General features: G+C 45.3%; 1 protein-coding gene across 2 annotated transcripts in view; it reads right to left on the bottom strand.

Annotated features, from left to right (window-relative positions):
• Positions 1 to 16,833, bottom strand: part of Osbpl2 (oxysterol binding protein like 2) — a 44,633-nt gene that overhangs the window by 15,002 nt on the left and 12,798 nt on the right. The window contains exons 2-7 of one of the 2 annotated variants that reach the window (XM_031372967.1): positions 12,868 to 13,043; positions 9,921 to 10,054; positions 8,278 to 8,419; positions 5,577 to 5,652; positions 2,164 to 2,298; positions 1,585 to 1,682 (exon numbers count right to left, since the gene is read on the bottom strand). In XM_031372967.1, coding sequence (XP_031228827.1) covers positions 1,585 to 1,682; positions 2,164 to 2,298; positions 5,577 to 5,652; positions 8,278 to 8,419; positions 9,921 to 9,957 — 488 coding nt within the window. In that variant the 5' untranslated portion in view covers positions 9,958 to 10,054; positions 12,868 to 13,043. The remainder of the gene's footprint in view (positions 1 to 1,584; positions 1,683 to 2,163; positions 2,299 to 5,576; positions 5,653 to 8,277; positions 8,420 to 9,920; positions 10,055 to 12,867; positions 13,044 to 16,833) is intronic. The other variant, XM_031372966.1, reaches the window with a different exon arrangement.

Below are 16,833 nucleotides of genomic sequence, written 5' to 3'. Positions count from 1 at the left end.
GCCTGCCTCTGCCTCTGCTTCTGCCTCTGCCTCTTGAGTGCTGATATTAAAGGCATGTGCCACCATTCCTAGCTAAGGAAAATGTTTATGATACAATGCAAAAGTCGTCAATTAACACCTCACTCACAAGAAAATCTACTAAGATGTTGACACCAATTATCTGTTTGCTACTTCTAGCATTGCCATGCTCTATACAGAACATTATCATGGCTAAAACACCAACAGGCTCCATTTAATGAATTCCACAGATTACCAGCTGATTATGATTCCAAGGATAGTGGCAGACTGTCATGGCAGAACTCCTCTCTACAGAAAAGATCTCAGAGCAGGATGGCAGGTGCTGGCCACAGCCTGTGGCAAATAATCATGATGCCAGCTAATGAGAATACCTCATCTAAATCCTTCTAGTTACTTCCTTCCCCCATCAGGAAAAAATCTTCTTAATAAACTACACGGCTGTGCTCTGCATTCCTGAGGCATAAGCACGCTATATCAGCCATACATGCAACACAGAAAAGGTCGCAGCATGGCCGTCTAAGAATGACCCTGAAGAGCACAAATGGGCCCACTAAGAACTGTGCAAATTCAATGACTAGTCTCTGGAGGCTCAGGCAAGGCTAAGGCAAAACCACACTAGCGGCTGTGACATGAGATTAGGAGTGTTTACCATGGCAGCAACTCCAAAACAAGACAGTTTTCTGCGTAACTGCAGGAAACCCAGAGTTGGCAAAGTAGGTAGCAACAATCTCCCAGCCCAGCCGTCTGGAGACTCACCACAATCCATATGAACTAGGGAGACTCACCACAATCCATGTGAACTAGGGAGACTCACCACAATCCATATGAACTAGGGAGTCTCACCACAATCCATATGAACTAGGGAGTCTCACCACAATCCATATGAACTAGGGAGACTCACCACAATCCATGAGACCTGGACTCAGCGTCCAGGTCAGAGGATGAGAATGGAGGGTACGTACTGCTCAAGTGCATGAGCACTGACCACTGTCTGCCCTAACCACCCCACACTGCCAACCTCATGCTCTACAGGGTTCCAAGAGGCATGCCACCACCCAGAAGAAAGCACTCAGAGGGATTTCAGCAAATCCTCACAGACTAGACATGGTGAGGCTGGCTCTTTCCTAAGACCCTGAGATAGAGGCACAGAGTGAACAGTGACTTGGGCAGTCTCTCCTCTCTTTGGTTATTGCACTCTCATCAAAGTAAAGTGCTTCTACAACTAGCACAGTCCTACTCATTAGTTCTGATTCCACTTTTGGTCTAACACTAGTGACCCCCCATATCTCTGGCATGTAATACACATAGACCACCAGTAGTCTACACAGCATGGCCTCAATCCTTGAGCCCACTGTACTAAGGTTCTAGGCCAGACCTTCATGTAGTAGCAGGGTTCTACCCCGTCAGTAACACAGCATTCCATGTGTGTGAATCCCTTCTTACCCACAGCACTTCAAACACCTCAGGAGTTCCTAATTCCGAGGAATCAATGCTGAAGAGAAAACTGAGCCCTTCTTGTTCATCCAACAGACCTTCTGCAAAAGATTCATTATGAGCTCTCCTTACCTGATCAACTCATATGTCTCTCCCAAGAGTGGGTTAAAGGGTTTGCCAGTTCTCTCCCACTGGGAAGCCACAGCCGAGACCGCAAAGGCAGCTACAGACTGCAAACAATCCAAAGGTAGATCAGAACAGCTTAAGCCAAGACAGCAAAGCTGCTCCCCACAGGGCATCCAAGGCACTCAGTTAGCCCACTCCCCACTCTGCTGACTAACAATGTTTTTTAAGATTACAGAACTTCTAGGGAAACACCATTGTCACCCACTACTTCCTCAAAGTCATAGAGGGAACAACATGTTTTCTCATCCCAGACTGCACACCCTACACATGCCGAAACACGCGCGCACACACACACACACACACACACACAGACTCACAGGTAAATGCCCCCTACATAGGCACATGCACACATGAGATAGTAGACAGAAGTCATCTCTATGAGGCTGACAGCTGGCAGTTCTTAGACTGGTCAGATACCCTGAAGAGAATACAATTCTTCCATACAGCCCACCAAGCAGAATACTTGGAGCCCTATAACTATGGGGTCACTCAGTCAATCAGTTAAAGCATTGGGACTGTCCTCACCTGCATCCTCTCCAGGGGCTGGGACTGATTCGAGGCTTTGTGAATGAGGTACACATGCTCCATGTACTCCGTAATCCGCTGCAGGAAGCTCAGTGGCTCATTGAAGGCAATTGGCATTGTGATCTTGGATAGCTCCTAGAAGAAGCCAGAAAGACATCTGGTTGGGCTTCTGAGGTTTCAGGGTATGCCCCAGATGCAAATAACTCACTTTACTCTAGTGTTCTAAGGATCACTTCCCAGAGCCTCAAATTCCCATACAGACAAGGTCTTAGAAACTCACTGTAGGCATGCTATCTGTTGTGAGCCCTGGTTTCTACCCTACCCAACTTGGAATGTCTTCCTGAGTAGCAGCCATCGCAGCTTTCTATCTCCCAGGCCTGGGAGCCACTCCCAATTTGAATAACATAGTGATCACAGTCACTCTAAGACAGCCACTTCCCCTCCCTTCATCCATTCTAGATGAGTGGTATCAGCCCCAAGCTTCCCGTTGTTAAAACTTGCCCTTGATGGGCAAGAGGTAATAACACACACCTTTAACCCCAGCACTTAAGGGGCAGAGGCAGGAGGATCTCTCAATTAAAGGCTAGCCAGGTCTATAGAGTGAGTTCCAGGACAGCCAGGGCTACACAGAGAAACTCTATCTGGGACCACATGGAAGCACCTGGCTGGTGCTTGGCAGGCAAGCCCTTCTAATGTGGCTTTGCCTGGAAGCTATTTCAGAGTCTGTAAGGAGCACCAAGGGGCAAGTGAGGCTGCAGCTTCTGCCTCCATAGAGCTCATGCACAGAGGACAAAGTCTTCAGGAGCTATTCCTGAGCGGGGCTTCCAGAAAGGCATTAACAGAAAAGACTGCGGACTATCAGAAGACAGTGAACCTGTTATAACAGGGTAGGCTCAGGTGCTCCAGGAATAAGAAAAATGACAAGCTTTGGCTCTTAGGATGATTTGCAGGCTTTCTGTACTGGGGGCTAGAATGATCCCTCTGCTCTCACCAGTCCCAAATGTCACTAGAGACTGACAGAGTGCCCTCGGGGAGGTAGTATTCTCAACTATTACCAGCAAGCCAGCCAGGTCCTGGGAGACAACATGCTAGGAAAGGGTAGGGCTTGTTCACTGAAAGCCTGAACTCATAGACCCTGAGTCAGAGTCAGTCAGGCTTCTCAGACACTTAAGTACCCAGCTGAGAGACATCCAGACACCTGGGAATATAGGGATGGCTATAGTAGAAAGGTAAGGGAAGACAAGGCTTCACATACCTTCTGTCAGTGTGTACCTGTAAAAGCAAGGGAAGTTGATCCCACAACCTACAGTGCAAGAGGTCAGAGAGGTCAGCAGTGGACAGAAGACTGCCAGCAAGAGAGAGGCTAGCTGGGCGTCCAGGCACTTGCATGCACACTGCTTACCTACTCTAAGCCCTCAGCCTTGGGTTCCATAGGCCAGGCTCCATCTCTGCTGCTGGGTATAGTGCCATAGCCTACAAAGTGGACTTGGCTATGGCTAGCAAAATGCCAACATGTTTCTCCTTTGATCCAGCAATGCCATGTCTCAGCACCCATCTCTGAGCCTCAACAAATATATGTACAGGGCTAGTCACTGTGATCTGCTTTGGTCATCCAAAAACCAGAAATGGTCTAATGTCTAAAACAAGGCATCATCCCACTAACTGAAAAACAGCCAAGAAAGGGGGTTGAAGTAGTTACAAGATCACTTAGACATTGGCGTCTGAGCGATAAAGACAGCCTATTGCCTCTCTGAAAGCATGGGAGGAAACGTACATAAGTCAGGGTGTGGCATGGAATGAGGCGCCACAAGGATGGGTGACAGTTACTTGTGGGGAGGGATAAGCACAGGAAACTGAGCTTCCAAGACCGTCATATTCTGGATGTGGTCACAGTATCCCAATTAACTGTGAAGAATTAAGAGGATGACACTTAATCCATCTATGGTGTTAATGCCAATTTTCTAGAAAGCCATTAAGATTAGGTAAAATCACTGGGTGGAATGAGCCTCCATGGTTGACTAGGGTAGTTAAGAGAGGGCAGGGCAGGGGCTGGTAAGATATTTAGCAGGTAGACTGTACAAGAAAACTGAGTCCTGCAACCCGCCCTCTGACCTCCACATGCACGTGTGTGGACATAAATAAATGTAAATAATGATAATAGAACAGGGCAAGGGTTGTGAAACAGCTCAGGGTTAGAATGCTTCTGAGGCTCTGGACTCAATCCCTAGAACTGTAAACAAACAAATAACAACAAAAAGAAAAGAAAGAGACCAATACACACAGCTGTGCACGCCCCTTCCCTGCCTTTCCCTGTATATCTTATGCTACCTCAGGACTCTGCCAGCACTGAAGTCATCACCAGACACATGCCCTTGGTCCTGTAACTGCAGACACAGGAGACATAAGCCTCTTTCCTTTACAGTTTAACCCGGCTGCAGTCTTACAGCACAGGCGGCAAGAAACAGACTAACATATTTAATGAATTTGACTTTTGTATTTTAAAATAAAATCATAAAAGGGACCTGTAAACATAAAAAAATGAAACTGATGAACCTACATGGTTCTCCCAGACCATGTACAATCACCCATGAAAAAACTAGAAAACTTTGCAACAAGGATACACAATCAAGCAGTTAAAGTAAGGTAATGTCCCCAGGAAGATATATGGACACTATACAATTCTGAATGAATTCCCTGTTTTTCTGTAATCCTACACAAAAGAGAACCTCTAATGAAAACTTCTTCCAGCTTCCCAAAGCCAGTCCCACACTATTCTATCTACCTTCAGTCTGTTGACAGTGATTTAAAATAAAAGGCTAGAGAAAGTGTGTTCTCTGGGAATATGGTGTAGAAGTAATCACAACAGGAAGATGGTATTTTAAAGAACACAGGTAGACAAACCTGAAATTTGGCAACAAGAACTTCTGGACTCTTGGACTTGAGTTTCTTGTTGCCAAGTGCTGGTTTGTGCATGAAATGTGCCAGAGGCCCTGAGTACACTAGCCTCTAACAGTCAAAGACCATATGGAAAGTTTATAGCTACTTGACACTCCATTTTCCTGACACAAAGCTGCAATACTTGACAAAAGCTATCTATAGCCTAGAGTATGTCAAGGGCCCCACCTGGTCTCATGCAGAAGGTGTTTAGGCCACAAACAAGGAGCCCATCTCAGAGCACCAGGAAAAAGGCCCATGGGATGTCTCCTGCCTGCTTAAATGCTTAACCATAAAACTGCCATTCTGCTGTTCCTAAATAATGTTTCCCTTCTCCTCGGGCACTTGCTCCTTTGCTGCCTTGTTATCGTAATTCCATGATCATTATGAATATACAGCATATATTCTCTTAGACACCAACACTATAAATCTCATGAGAATCATTACCTCCGTGCTTCACATGACTTATCTGCACTCACCAAGCCAATGCATTTCTTCAGGATACTCCACACACTGAAGTCACTTCTGGTGAACATGGGAGCAGGAAGAGCTGTCCTGTGAGGAATTTGAGAGCAACAGGAATTTATTATCCAATGGAGTAGGTAGGGGGTAGGACATATTTCTCACAGGATTGCTCAATGTCAACATCCTAGCTTGAGATTGAAACATCAGTCTCTAAACAATGGCATGCTGGGAGAGAAGTGAGATCATAGCTGACACTGCAGGGTTTCTGCACCATTGCTTTAAGTCCTCCTAGGAATGGTTATTGGTCGTGGTGGCCTGCCATGGCCAGGCCACTGCTGTCCTTCCATGAGCTCAGGGCAAGGCTGACAATGAGACGGAAATCCCTCGGCTCACATTCTTATTTAGAGTCTTCTGCCTGGTCTTAGATGTTGGGCAGAGCTAAGACTACAGGAGATGGGTCAAGAGCTTCCCAAGGTGCACTCCTCAGGCCACCTTCTACCCAACGAGGGCCCAGCAGTCACCTTAGCTGCAGCAACTCCTGCTCTGGCTACCTAGGAAAAGACTAGAGCTTCCTTAGGGACTGTAAGCTATACTCTAGTAAGCACTGTCTCCATGTGTGGGAAGAAGCCTCAGTAGAGATCGGCCTAATGACCTATCACAGGCGAGCAGAGAAGGCATCGTAGAATAAGCCCTCAGATACACATGACTGCTCTGGTTCCTTAGAGGACAACCTAGTTTTTCTTGTGGAATTCCCCAGAGAACCCTGACTGGGCATTTTGATCCTGGGAGAGTAATAGCTAGGGTCTTGTCAGGTAAGACCTCAAAAAAGGCTCATTGAGTCAAGACAAGAGGGAGAAAAGCTTTGAGACAAATGGAAAAGGAAAGAAATCTAATGTTTTCTGAGCACTGTGTACCAGAACTGCCAAAAATAGTTGGAATGCTGTAAACATGGCAAACTGTGAGAGCCAAAGAAATGGGAATATAGCTCCATAAAGGGTCAGGGTTAGGCCCCAAGAATCCACCCTGTGCTATTTTTTGTCAACTTGACAAAACATAGGATTATCTGGGAAGAGGAACCTCTGTTGAGAAAAATACCTCTATCTGACTGCTTATAGGGAGGTCTATAAGGCATTTCCTTGAATAATAATGGATGTGGAAGGGCCAAGCCCACTGTGAAGCTGAAGGCAGCATCACTTCTTAACAGATGGTCGTGGATTACATAAAAAGGCAAACTGAGCAAGCCATGGGAACAAAACAGTTAAGAAGCACTCCTCCATGGTCTCTGTTTCAGTTCCTGCCGTGGCTTCTCTAATGATGGACTGTAACCTGCAAGTGAAACAAACCCATGAATGTGTTTGGTCTTGGTTGTGGTATTTATCACAGCAATAGGAAATGATTGATACCCAACCGCTGCATGAAGATGGGAAGGGTCAACAAGAGAAAAGACACAGAGAAGGATGGCAAAGCTCCAGGTTGAGACAGCAGTATGAAGGAACTTTGGTATACACAGGTCTAGATGCAGAACTCAAGACAAGAGGTTCCAGGGGAGGCAGAGCCAGGAGAGTAAGTAAAAACAGGCCCGAGTACAGGGATAAGGAGATGTGAGCCCTCACTTCAACAATGACCATGTATATCGATGCCTAAGATGCATTTGCTCTGTGAGCAAATGGAGCACTACTCAGAGCTGCTTGGGAGGGAGAGGACAGAAATGAGTCCCTGGTACAGGAGCTTTAGGCAGAGAACAGGGATGACACAAACAGTGTGCTAAGTGTCCCTGTGCTTAGGAAGAAAGAGGGAAGGTGGCACACGTGATGCAGGGTGGACATGAGGGAGTCTCAAAATCAAGGTGTATTTAGTAGCCAAAGCATCAGATGAGGGGAACGGAATGAGGTAGTGGTCCCACACTCACTGCTGTTTGGTCACAAGGTGACATACACTTAGAGAAAGCTGGTGAGGTACAGAGTGAACAAGCTCCTTACACAGGCCCTCACAGCCCATGTGAGGTACTCCTGCACCCACTAAGCATGTGGTTGTAGGACAAGAGAAGGCTAAGCATCCTGGGCAGAGGGAGCCTGCCCTGAAGACAAGTGGGCCATGCATTAGGTCAGCAGTGAGGCTGAGGATCCACTGAGGCCAAAAACACCTTTTAGAATATAAGCAGGAAGCCTATGTTTCATGGGCGCTTTTCCTAAGATTGAAACACTTCTGTGATAATCACATAGTCTGGGTACACAAATGCACATGGTTTTGCTGCTGCAAATAATCAAACCCTGACAGTCCCTACAGGCCAGCAGCCAACGCTTCTCAGTGAGATGTAGAAGGTACAAGAGAACTGTCGCTAGTCCCACTAGCCCAGCAGTCAAACATATCTCAGTAATACACAGAAGGAACAACAGGATTAGCCTGGTGCCTGTAGAGTGGCAGGTGGGTCTGTGGGTCAGTAAATGATGGCCGTGGATCATGTTATGCACAGGCTGTGAGCCAACCTGGGACAGCACTATCACTTCATGGAAAGGGATTCACTGGTCAAACACTGCCCTTCACTCATCTCCAGGCCCCAGTGGACAAGCATCAAGTCTCACAGGACATCTGGTGGCTAGACTGTCTGAAGAGTTGCCTTAGAACTAGGGGTACTTCAGCTCAATTCATGAGACCTAAGGGAATACCTTGTAGGACATATAGGGGTGATCCTTGATACAATGTAAGACAGCATACCTGTGCTTTTGAATTCCATTCTCTTGTGGTGATCTCTCCCCATTTTTCCCACTCCTAGTACTTTTGCTGGTATCCAAGTCAATCATCCCACTAATTTTATTTGCCTCTGAAAATTCCCCTGTAGAATTATCAGAATCAAAGCCTGTAACAAAGAAGCAAAAATAGTCACCTCTAGACTTGCCAGATGTAGAAGCCTACTTCAAGACTAACCACAAGGGCTGACGAGATGGTTAGTGGATAAGAGCACTGACTGCTCTTCCAAAGGTCCTGAGTTCAAATCCCAGTAACCACATGGTGGCTCACAACCACCCATAATGAGATCTGATGCCCTCTTCTGGTGCATCTGAAATCAGCTGAAGTGTACTTATGTATAACAATAAAAAAATCTTTGGGGCTGGAGCAACCAGGGACTTAGTGAGTGAGGAGAGTTGACCGGAGAGAGGAGAGTTGACCCGAGAGAGCAGAGTTGACTGGAGCCAGCAAAGGTCCTAAAAATTCAATTCCTAACAACTATATGAAGGCTCATAACCATCTGTACAGTTACAGTGTACTCACAAACATAAAACAAATAAATAAATCCTTAAAAAAAATTAAGACTACTACACAAACAGAAGCCTCAAGATCTACAAACCTTTTGTTTGGTTTTGTTTTTTGAGGCAGGACCTTACTATGTAGCCTTGTCTGCCCTGGAACTATGTAGACCAGTCTAACCTTGAACTCACAGTCTCTGCCTCCTGAGTGCTGGGATCAATGTGCCACCATCCCCATGAGATTGTTTTCAAGTGGTACACTTAGAATAATCATCTCTGTTCCTAACTCAGTGAAAAGATGGTCCACCTCAGTGTCAGGACACAGAAGGGCTGTGTGGGAGCAGCCCCTCTGCAGCCCACTGTTGTCTGCTAGGATGGCAGAAATCATCTCAACATCAATAAGGCTGAATATCAAGACAAACTTACTCCAAAGCTCAGGGGTGTTTGGAGCAGTATCTCCCTGGCTGAGAGGAAGCTTCTCGGGAATATGTGGGTGAGGAGGCGTCTGCAGCGGTCTCCCCGTGTGGGTGAGGAGGCAGGTGTCTGCAGCGGTCTCCCTCCCCGTGGTAAGCATGGCTTCCCAGGGATGGCTGGACACCTATCTGTCTGTAGAGCTGCTGAGGCTGTTCTACAGCACACTCCACTTGTAGGCACATGCCAACGTGAAACAGAGTCAATGGGTCTCAGTCATGAAATAATGAAAATTATTTTACTGAGCCTTGGAAAAGGCAAGGAGCTCAGTGTCTTCTTTTGAGATTTCAGTAAGTTCACAAACATGACCAGCCAGCAATCAGGGCTGACACTCCATGCCCAGATACTCTAAAAGAATGGAAGTACTAGCCAGGAGGTGGTGGTACAAGCCTTTAATCCCTGCACTCAGGAGACAGACCCAGGTTCTTCCAAGCATCCAGCCCACCCCCACCCCCACACACTCACACTGTCCTTTCATGCTGTCTCTTAAAATCCAGTCAAGGTTCACCTCATGAGAGAAGCCATCATTGTCTTTCTAACTAACTAACATCAGGTCTAATCTAATACAATCCTGGCCTTTAGCTAAGCCAAACCAAGCTCATACCCTGCATCCCACAGATGCAGTCTCTTGTAGTTGCTCACCTGTGACGGCATCAAAGAATTCTTCCTCTCCGTTCATCCTTCAGTGACAAGGCTGTCACTGTTCTGGGGTTTGGTCCTCCTACTGGATCACATCTGATCTATATTTATGTTGAAGTTGTGTGTATCCTGGAAATCTGAGGGGAGAAATACTTTGGAATGAACTCAGCTTCTACAAAGCCTATGGTCTAGTGGTCTAAAAACAACTTGTAAATTCCCCCCACCCTTTTTTTTTAAATTTTGGCTTTTGTTTGAGACAGGATCTCACTCTGCAGCTCTGGCTGGCCTGAAACTTGCCATGTAGACCAAACTGATCTAGAATTCAAACATCCTTCTATCTCCGCCTCAAGACCTAGGGATTGCTGTCATGCCCAGCCAAATACTCATATTTGAAATTGATCTAATTGATCTCCATAAGGGCCAAGTACATTGGCACATGCCTTTAACCCTAGCACTCCCCAAGGAGACAGTGGATTTCTGTGAGTTCAGGTCTGCTTGGTCTACAAAGGGAGTTGCTGGTCAGTCAAGATTACATCACAAGACCCTATCTCAAAAGAGGAAGAGGAGGGGAAGGAGGAAGAGGAAGAAGAAGAAGAAAATAAGAAGAAGAGGAAGAAAAAGAAAATAAAAATTTGACCTCATGTCTAAACAAAAAAAAAGTGAATTAAAACAAATTCATTCTTTGGGCCAGGCGGTGGTGGCGCACGCCTTTAATCCCAGCACTTGGGAGGCAGAGGCAGGCGGATTTCTGAGTTCGAGGCCAGCCTGGTCTACAGAGTGAGTTCCAGGACAGCCAGGGCAACACAGAGAAACCCTGTCTCGAAAAACCAAAAAAAAAAAAAAAAAAAAAAAAAATTCATTCTTTGAGCAGCAGGAATCAAAAGATGCATGCATACTTAATATAAAGATGAAAGACAGCTCAGTATTGATATGGTGGGAAAAAACTGACACTGTCTCCTGGAGGCTGTCCTCTGACCTTGTACATTCCTACACCCACCACCACCCCACACACAGTAAAGAAATAAGGATAAACAAAACCCCAGATAAATAAATGGGGAGGGGGAACAGTTCAAGGCTTAGGACCAGAGACTGCTCAGTGCATACAAGCAAGCAGACTGGAGTTCAGATGCCCAGAGCCCACATATGTAAATGTGTCGAGGCAGTCGGCTTTGAAGGTGGGAACCCTGGAGCATTCTGACTAGCAAGTTCTGAGTTTGATGAAGAGATCCTGTCTCAAAGAATAAAGTGGAAGAAGAACTGAGAAAGACCCTAACTAAATCAGTCTGTAGACTCCACATTTATGTGCGCACGCACACATACACACTATACACACACACACACACACACACACACACACTTAAAATCAGAAAAAAAAATGAGATCCAGCTCCCTAAAAATAAAAATAGGGTTCCAAGCCAGTCTGAGCAAATTTAGTGAGATTGTTGTCTCAGGATAAAAAGTAAGCTCAGCAGGTAAGAGTGCTTGCTACCAAGCTTAAGCTGAACTTAATTCCTAGAACCCATACAGTAGAAAGAGAGAAATGACCCTCACAAGCTATCATCTGAGATATCGATGCATGCCATAGCACTCACCCACACACAACATGTAGGGAAAAAGAGGGGTGGAGAATGCAGCTCAGTAGTAGACGCTTACCTAGCATGTGCAAGGCCCTAGGTTTGATCTTCAGTAAGTAGTGTAAAAAGAAAAAAATTAATAACCAATGACAAATACATCAATAAGTAATCATGATTTTAAGAGTTATATTTTAAAATAACCATTTATAGTTGTTCAGGAAGATGATAAATATTAATTTAGAAGACATGTGGGCAGTTAGAGTAGTTTCAACAGGCAATCACATGAAGATGGGGCTCTGCAGACCTCAGGAGGCTCTGCTGTGAGTCACAAGGAGCTGGATAACAAATAAGTAGAATAATGTGTCAAAACATTTGCCTCACATCTACCTCGCACCAACTGTTCTTTTCCTTTGTGGTGCTAAGGATGGAACCCAGAGCCTCACACACACTTAGACAAACATTCCACTGTGAGTTATATCCCCAGCATGGACACCAGTTTCCCAAATCAGAGAATTAAGACAACTATATAACCCTCCCCCCGCCCAAAAAAAAAGAAAGAAAAAGAAAAGGCCGGGCAGTGGTGGTGCACACCTTTAATCCCAGCACTTGGGAGGCAGAGGCAGGTGGATCTCTGAATTCGAGAGGCAGCCTGGTCTACAGAGTGAGTTCCAGGACAGCCAGAGCTATACAGAGAAACCCCGTCTCGCAAAACCAAAAAAAAAAAAAAAGACAACTATATAACTTAGTTCTATCATGTAACCAAAAAAAGCTTTATTTTTCTCAAAATTACATTCAGTAATTTAGTAATTAGCTTAGCATTTTAGAACTCTCGTACAGTAAGTTCTCCTTACTGTTGGGAAGAATACTTTTGTTTTGCTCCGGACAGAGTCTCTGTAAGTAGCCCTGGCGGGCCTTACACTCACAGAGATACACCAGCCTCTGCCTCTGGAGTGCTGAGATTAAGTGCACCACCATGCCCAGCCCAAGAACAGGATTTTAAAACAGTGAAGCAAAAATTCAACCAATAACCGGGCATGCATGCCTTTAATCCCAGCACTTCTGAGGCAGAGGCATGAGGATCTCTGTGAGTTTGAGGCCAGCCAGAGCTAAATAGTGAACTCTTGTCTAAAAACAACAAGCACCTTCAAACTGTTTCAAAAGGTTTGAACTTTTTTTTTTCCTGAAAATAAGTAGAGGCCATATGGTTTTTGTTTTTGTTTTTGAAGACAGGCTTTCTCTGTGTAGTCCTGGCTGTCCTGGAGCTCACTTTGTAGACCAGGCTGGCCTTGAACTCAGAAATCTGCCTGCCCCTGCCTCCCAAGTGCTGGGATTAAAGGCATGCACCACCATCACCTGGCCAGCCACATGTAACTTACAAAGTCTCCGAGCAGTGGCCTGTGAGTCCTGATAGACAAGGAAAGTCCCAGAAGATCAGAAACTTGTGAGGCAGGTAGACTGTAGGTAAACGCAGTAGGTGGTGGCTTCCTGTAGGAAACTTCTGCAGGACAATAGAGTTCTCTTATCTCAGAAAACTCCACCCTAGGTGGGCTAGCTGTGGTAGAGCAAGGTCTAAGTCAGCTGGGGTAAGGGCACAAAACTGCCTACTGTGTGGTATCACTAGAATGGCACAGAATGGACAGAACCAAGATGTCAAATCAAAAGCTCCCACAACAAAAATAAGACAACTTGGATACTAAAACGCACATAACAGACAGACCTACTAAAGGCATGATGGCCCAAGTTCCTAAAGAACAAAGAAATGACTGGTAACCAGTAGCCAATGAATTAATTACCTTGGAACAAGGAAAGGGCTGAAGATGTGGCTCAGCTGATAACGTGCTTATCAAGCATATGGGGAAGCCTGGGCTTGATCCCCAATACCATGTAAACCCTGTAATCTCAGCACTCTAGAGATGGAGTTCAAGGTCATCCTTGGCTACACAGAGAGACCAGCCCAGGATGTATGACACTATGTCTCAAAACAAACAAAAAGGGTAAAACTGTTTCCCAGCCTTTAACCAAGATCAAATGTGACCATCAAAGCAGTAACACAGTGCTTGTGCATTCTGGGGAAAAACCACATGGCTAACTAATGCCATCCTGCTGAGAAAATCATACCAAAATGCAGCCCTGCATCTGGTTTAATCTACAAACTTAAGAAAATACTCAGAAAAGGATTGTGCTAGACACTGTGGGAGCCCCAACAGCAACGCCCAGACTCTGGAACCTTCCAAGCCAGAGGAAGCTTCCCCAGTAAACATCAAAAAGGAAAGAAAGTGACACAGTGGCAGAGGGCAGGCATTATCCCAACAGCAGTATTTCTGAGGTGGGACGTGACATACACACAGGAAGGCACAAGTTAACATACATGATGAGCTACATAAAGTCACATTCTCATCTTAACCTTGCACTTAAAATGTGTACATTTTATTACATATGAATCACCCCCTTCAAAAGCTACCTTGAAGCCTGTTGTGGTGGCATATACCTACAATCCCAGCACTTACGAGGTGCAAGCAGGATTAGGAAATCAAGGTTATCCTGACTGCAAAGCAAGTTGGAAGACAGACTGGGTACAAAAGACTTGTCTCTAGGGGCTGGTGAGATGGCTCAGCAGGTAAGAGCACTGACTGTTCTTCCGAAGGTTCTGAGTTCAAATCCCAGCAACCATGTGATGGCTCATAACCCTCTGTAATGAGATCTGACACCCTCTTCTGGTGTATCTGAAGACAGCTACACTGTACTTATGTATAATAATAAATAAAATCTTAAAAAAAAAAAAAAGACTTGTCTCTAAATAAATCCACAAACAAGTTTTGTTTTGTTTTGTTTTTTAAAAAAGTATCTTGCAGGGTGTGGTTGGCTGGTAGAACATTTGCTTAGCATTTGTAAACCCAAGATCAATCCCTAGTACCTGGAGAAAAAGCTACCTTTAAAAAGATACAAATGGGGCTGGAGAGATGGCTCAGTGGTTAAGAGCACTGGCTGCTCTTCCAAAGGTCCTGAGTTCAAATCCCAGCAACCACATGGTGGCTCACAACCATCCATAATAGGATCTGATGTTCTCTTCTGGGGTGTTTGAAGACAGCTACAGTGTACCTGCATATAATAAATAAACAAATCTTTAAAAAAAAAAAAGATACAAATAGGGGCTGGAGAGCTGGCTCAGCAGTTAAGAGCACTGACTGCTCTTCCTGAGGTCCTGAGTTCAATTCCCACATGGTAACTCACAACCATCTGTGATAAAAGCTGATGCCCTCTTCTGGTACCTCTGAAAAGAGCTACAGTGTACTCATATAAATATAATAAATAAATCTTAAAAAAAAATGACTCCCAGGTGGTAGTTGTACAAACCTTTAGTTTGCAAACCAAAGTCAGAATTACACACACAAAAAAACCCTGTCTTGAAAAAAATAAAAAATAAAAAAACCTACATGCCTTTAACTCCAGCACTTGGGAGTCAGAGGAGGCAGAGGCAGGTAGATCTCTATGAGCTAAAGGTCAGCCTATTGGGAGGCAGAGGCAGGGAATTTCTGAGTTCGAGGCCAGCCTGGTCTATAGAGTGAGTTCCAGGACAGCCAGGGCTATACAGAGAAACCTTGTCTCGCAAAACCAAGAAAAAAAAAAGGCCAGCCTAGTCTACATAGTGAGTTCCAGGACAGCCAGGACTAGAGAGACCCTGTCTCAAAAACAAAACAGCATTGATGGGGGACTGGAGAGAGAGCTCTGCAATTAACAGCACTTATTGCCCTTGAAAACAACCAGGGTTCAATTCTTGGCACTGGAATGGTGGCTCATAACTGTCCGTAACCCCAGTTCCAAGGGACCCACCTATACCTCTTCTGACCTCTGCAGGCTCTTGCATAGATGTGTTGCATGTATATACAACATACATTCAGGCACATACACATAAAATAACTTTTTATTTAAAGACACTAATATCATGCCTGAAGCCAAATTCAAACAAGGTTATACTCAGAGAGGCTGGTGAGATAACTGGACATCAGGCAGTGTGAGGACCAGTTTATGTGTAAGGTATCATGACAGTGGTTTTTTTTTTTCAAGACAGGGTTTCTCTGTATAGCCCCAGCTGTCCTAGAACTCTGTAGACCAGGCTGGCCTCGAACTCAGAAATCTCCCTGCCTCTGCTTCCCAAGTGCTGGGATTAAAGGCGTGTGCCACCACCGCTCGGCGACAAGTGTTTTTTAAGGGGTCTCATGTTCTAGAGCTGTACACAGACATGCATGTGGGTCAGACAGCAACCTGCTGAGTGTCTCTTTAGAAGAATCAGGGAGAACCCCTGGAAGCACATGCTTGGATGGTGAGTGTTGGAACTGTACACAGGTAAACAAGAGACCCTTTAACTACTTTCCTGCTATGTTCGTAAAAGCTACATGAAAACATGCTACAAGCAGGTCTGCTCTTTTTACATGCCTTCTTATCTAAAGCAAAACCTCTAATGTTAAAAGTAAGTTACAGGGCTGGAGAGATGGCTCAGTGGTTAAAGAGCACTGACTGCTCTTCCGAAGGTCCTGAGTTCAAATCCCAGCAACCACATGGTGGCTCACAATCACCTGTAATGAGATCTGACACTCTCTTCTAGTGTGTCTGAAGATGGCTACAGTGTACTTACATATAGTAATAATAATAAATAAATCTTTTTTTAAAAAAAAGTAAATTTATAGTAAATCATTATAACAGGGCATAAAATGTGAGGCCAGACACAAGTTTGCTAGTTACTGGGACACTACAGTTACCATGGCCTATGTCAATGTCCTATGTCCCCTAGTGTCCAACTGTGACTAAGAACCCATTTGGAGCCAGACAGTGGTGGTACACACCTTTGATCCCAGCACTCAGGAGGTAGAGGGAGGTAGATCCCAGCCTAATGTACAGAGCAAGTTCCAGGACTGCCAGCCCTACACAGTGAAACCCTATCTTGAAAAAACAAAACAAGCAAAAAACAAAAAAAAAGAACCTATCTTGGTAGGCCTTTCCTACAAGACTCCACAAGGTCAAGGATCCAACCTTCTCACTCATCCTCAGGATGTCTCACAACTGTAAGTGAAATCATTGACCTCTAACTCCCAGCATGGCTGCAGGTTGCCATGGAGGAGACAGAATTTGCTCAAGGGCCAAAGAAGACTGCTGTACTGTCAGACCAAACCTGCTGCCACTGCACTAGTTTTCAGCAGACCTAAGCCACCAGAAGCTAGGTCTCAGACCTCAGACAGAGATGGGGCAAGTCCTCTGGCATGGCCAACTACACCAGTGTTCTCAGGAAACTCTCCTGATGGACCACAACTGACGAGATGACCTGCAGGAAAACGGGGCTGAGCACC

Source organism: Mastomys coucha, unplaced genomic scaffold (genome assembly GCF_008632895.1).
Source record: "Mastomys coucha isolate ucsf_1 unplaced genomic scaffold, UCSF_Mcou_1 pScaffold15, whole genome shotgun sequence".
Taxonomy (NCBI): Eukaryota; Metazoa; Chordata; class Mammalia; order Rodentia; family Muridae; genus Mastomys; species Mastomys coucha.
This window is presented reverse-complemented; position numbering and strand designations above follow the sequence as displayed.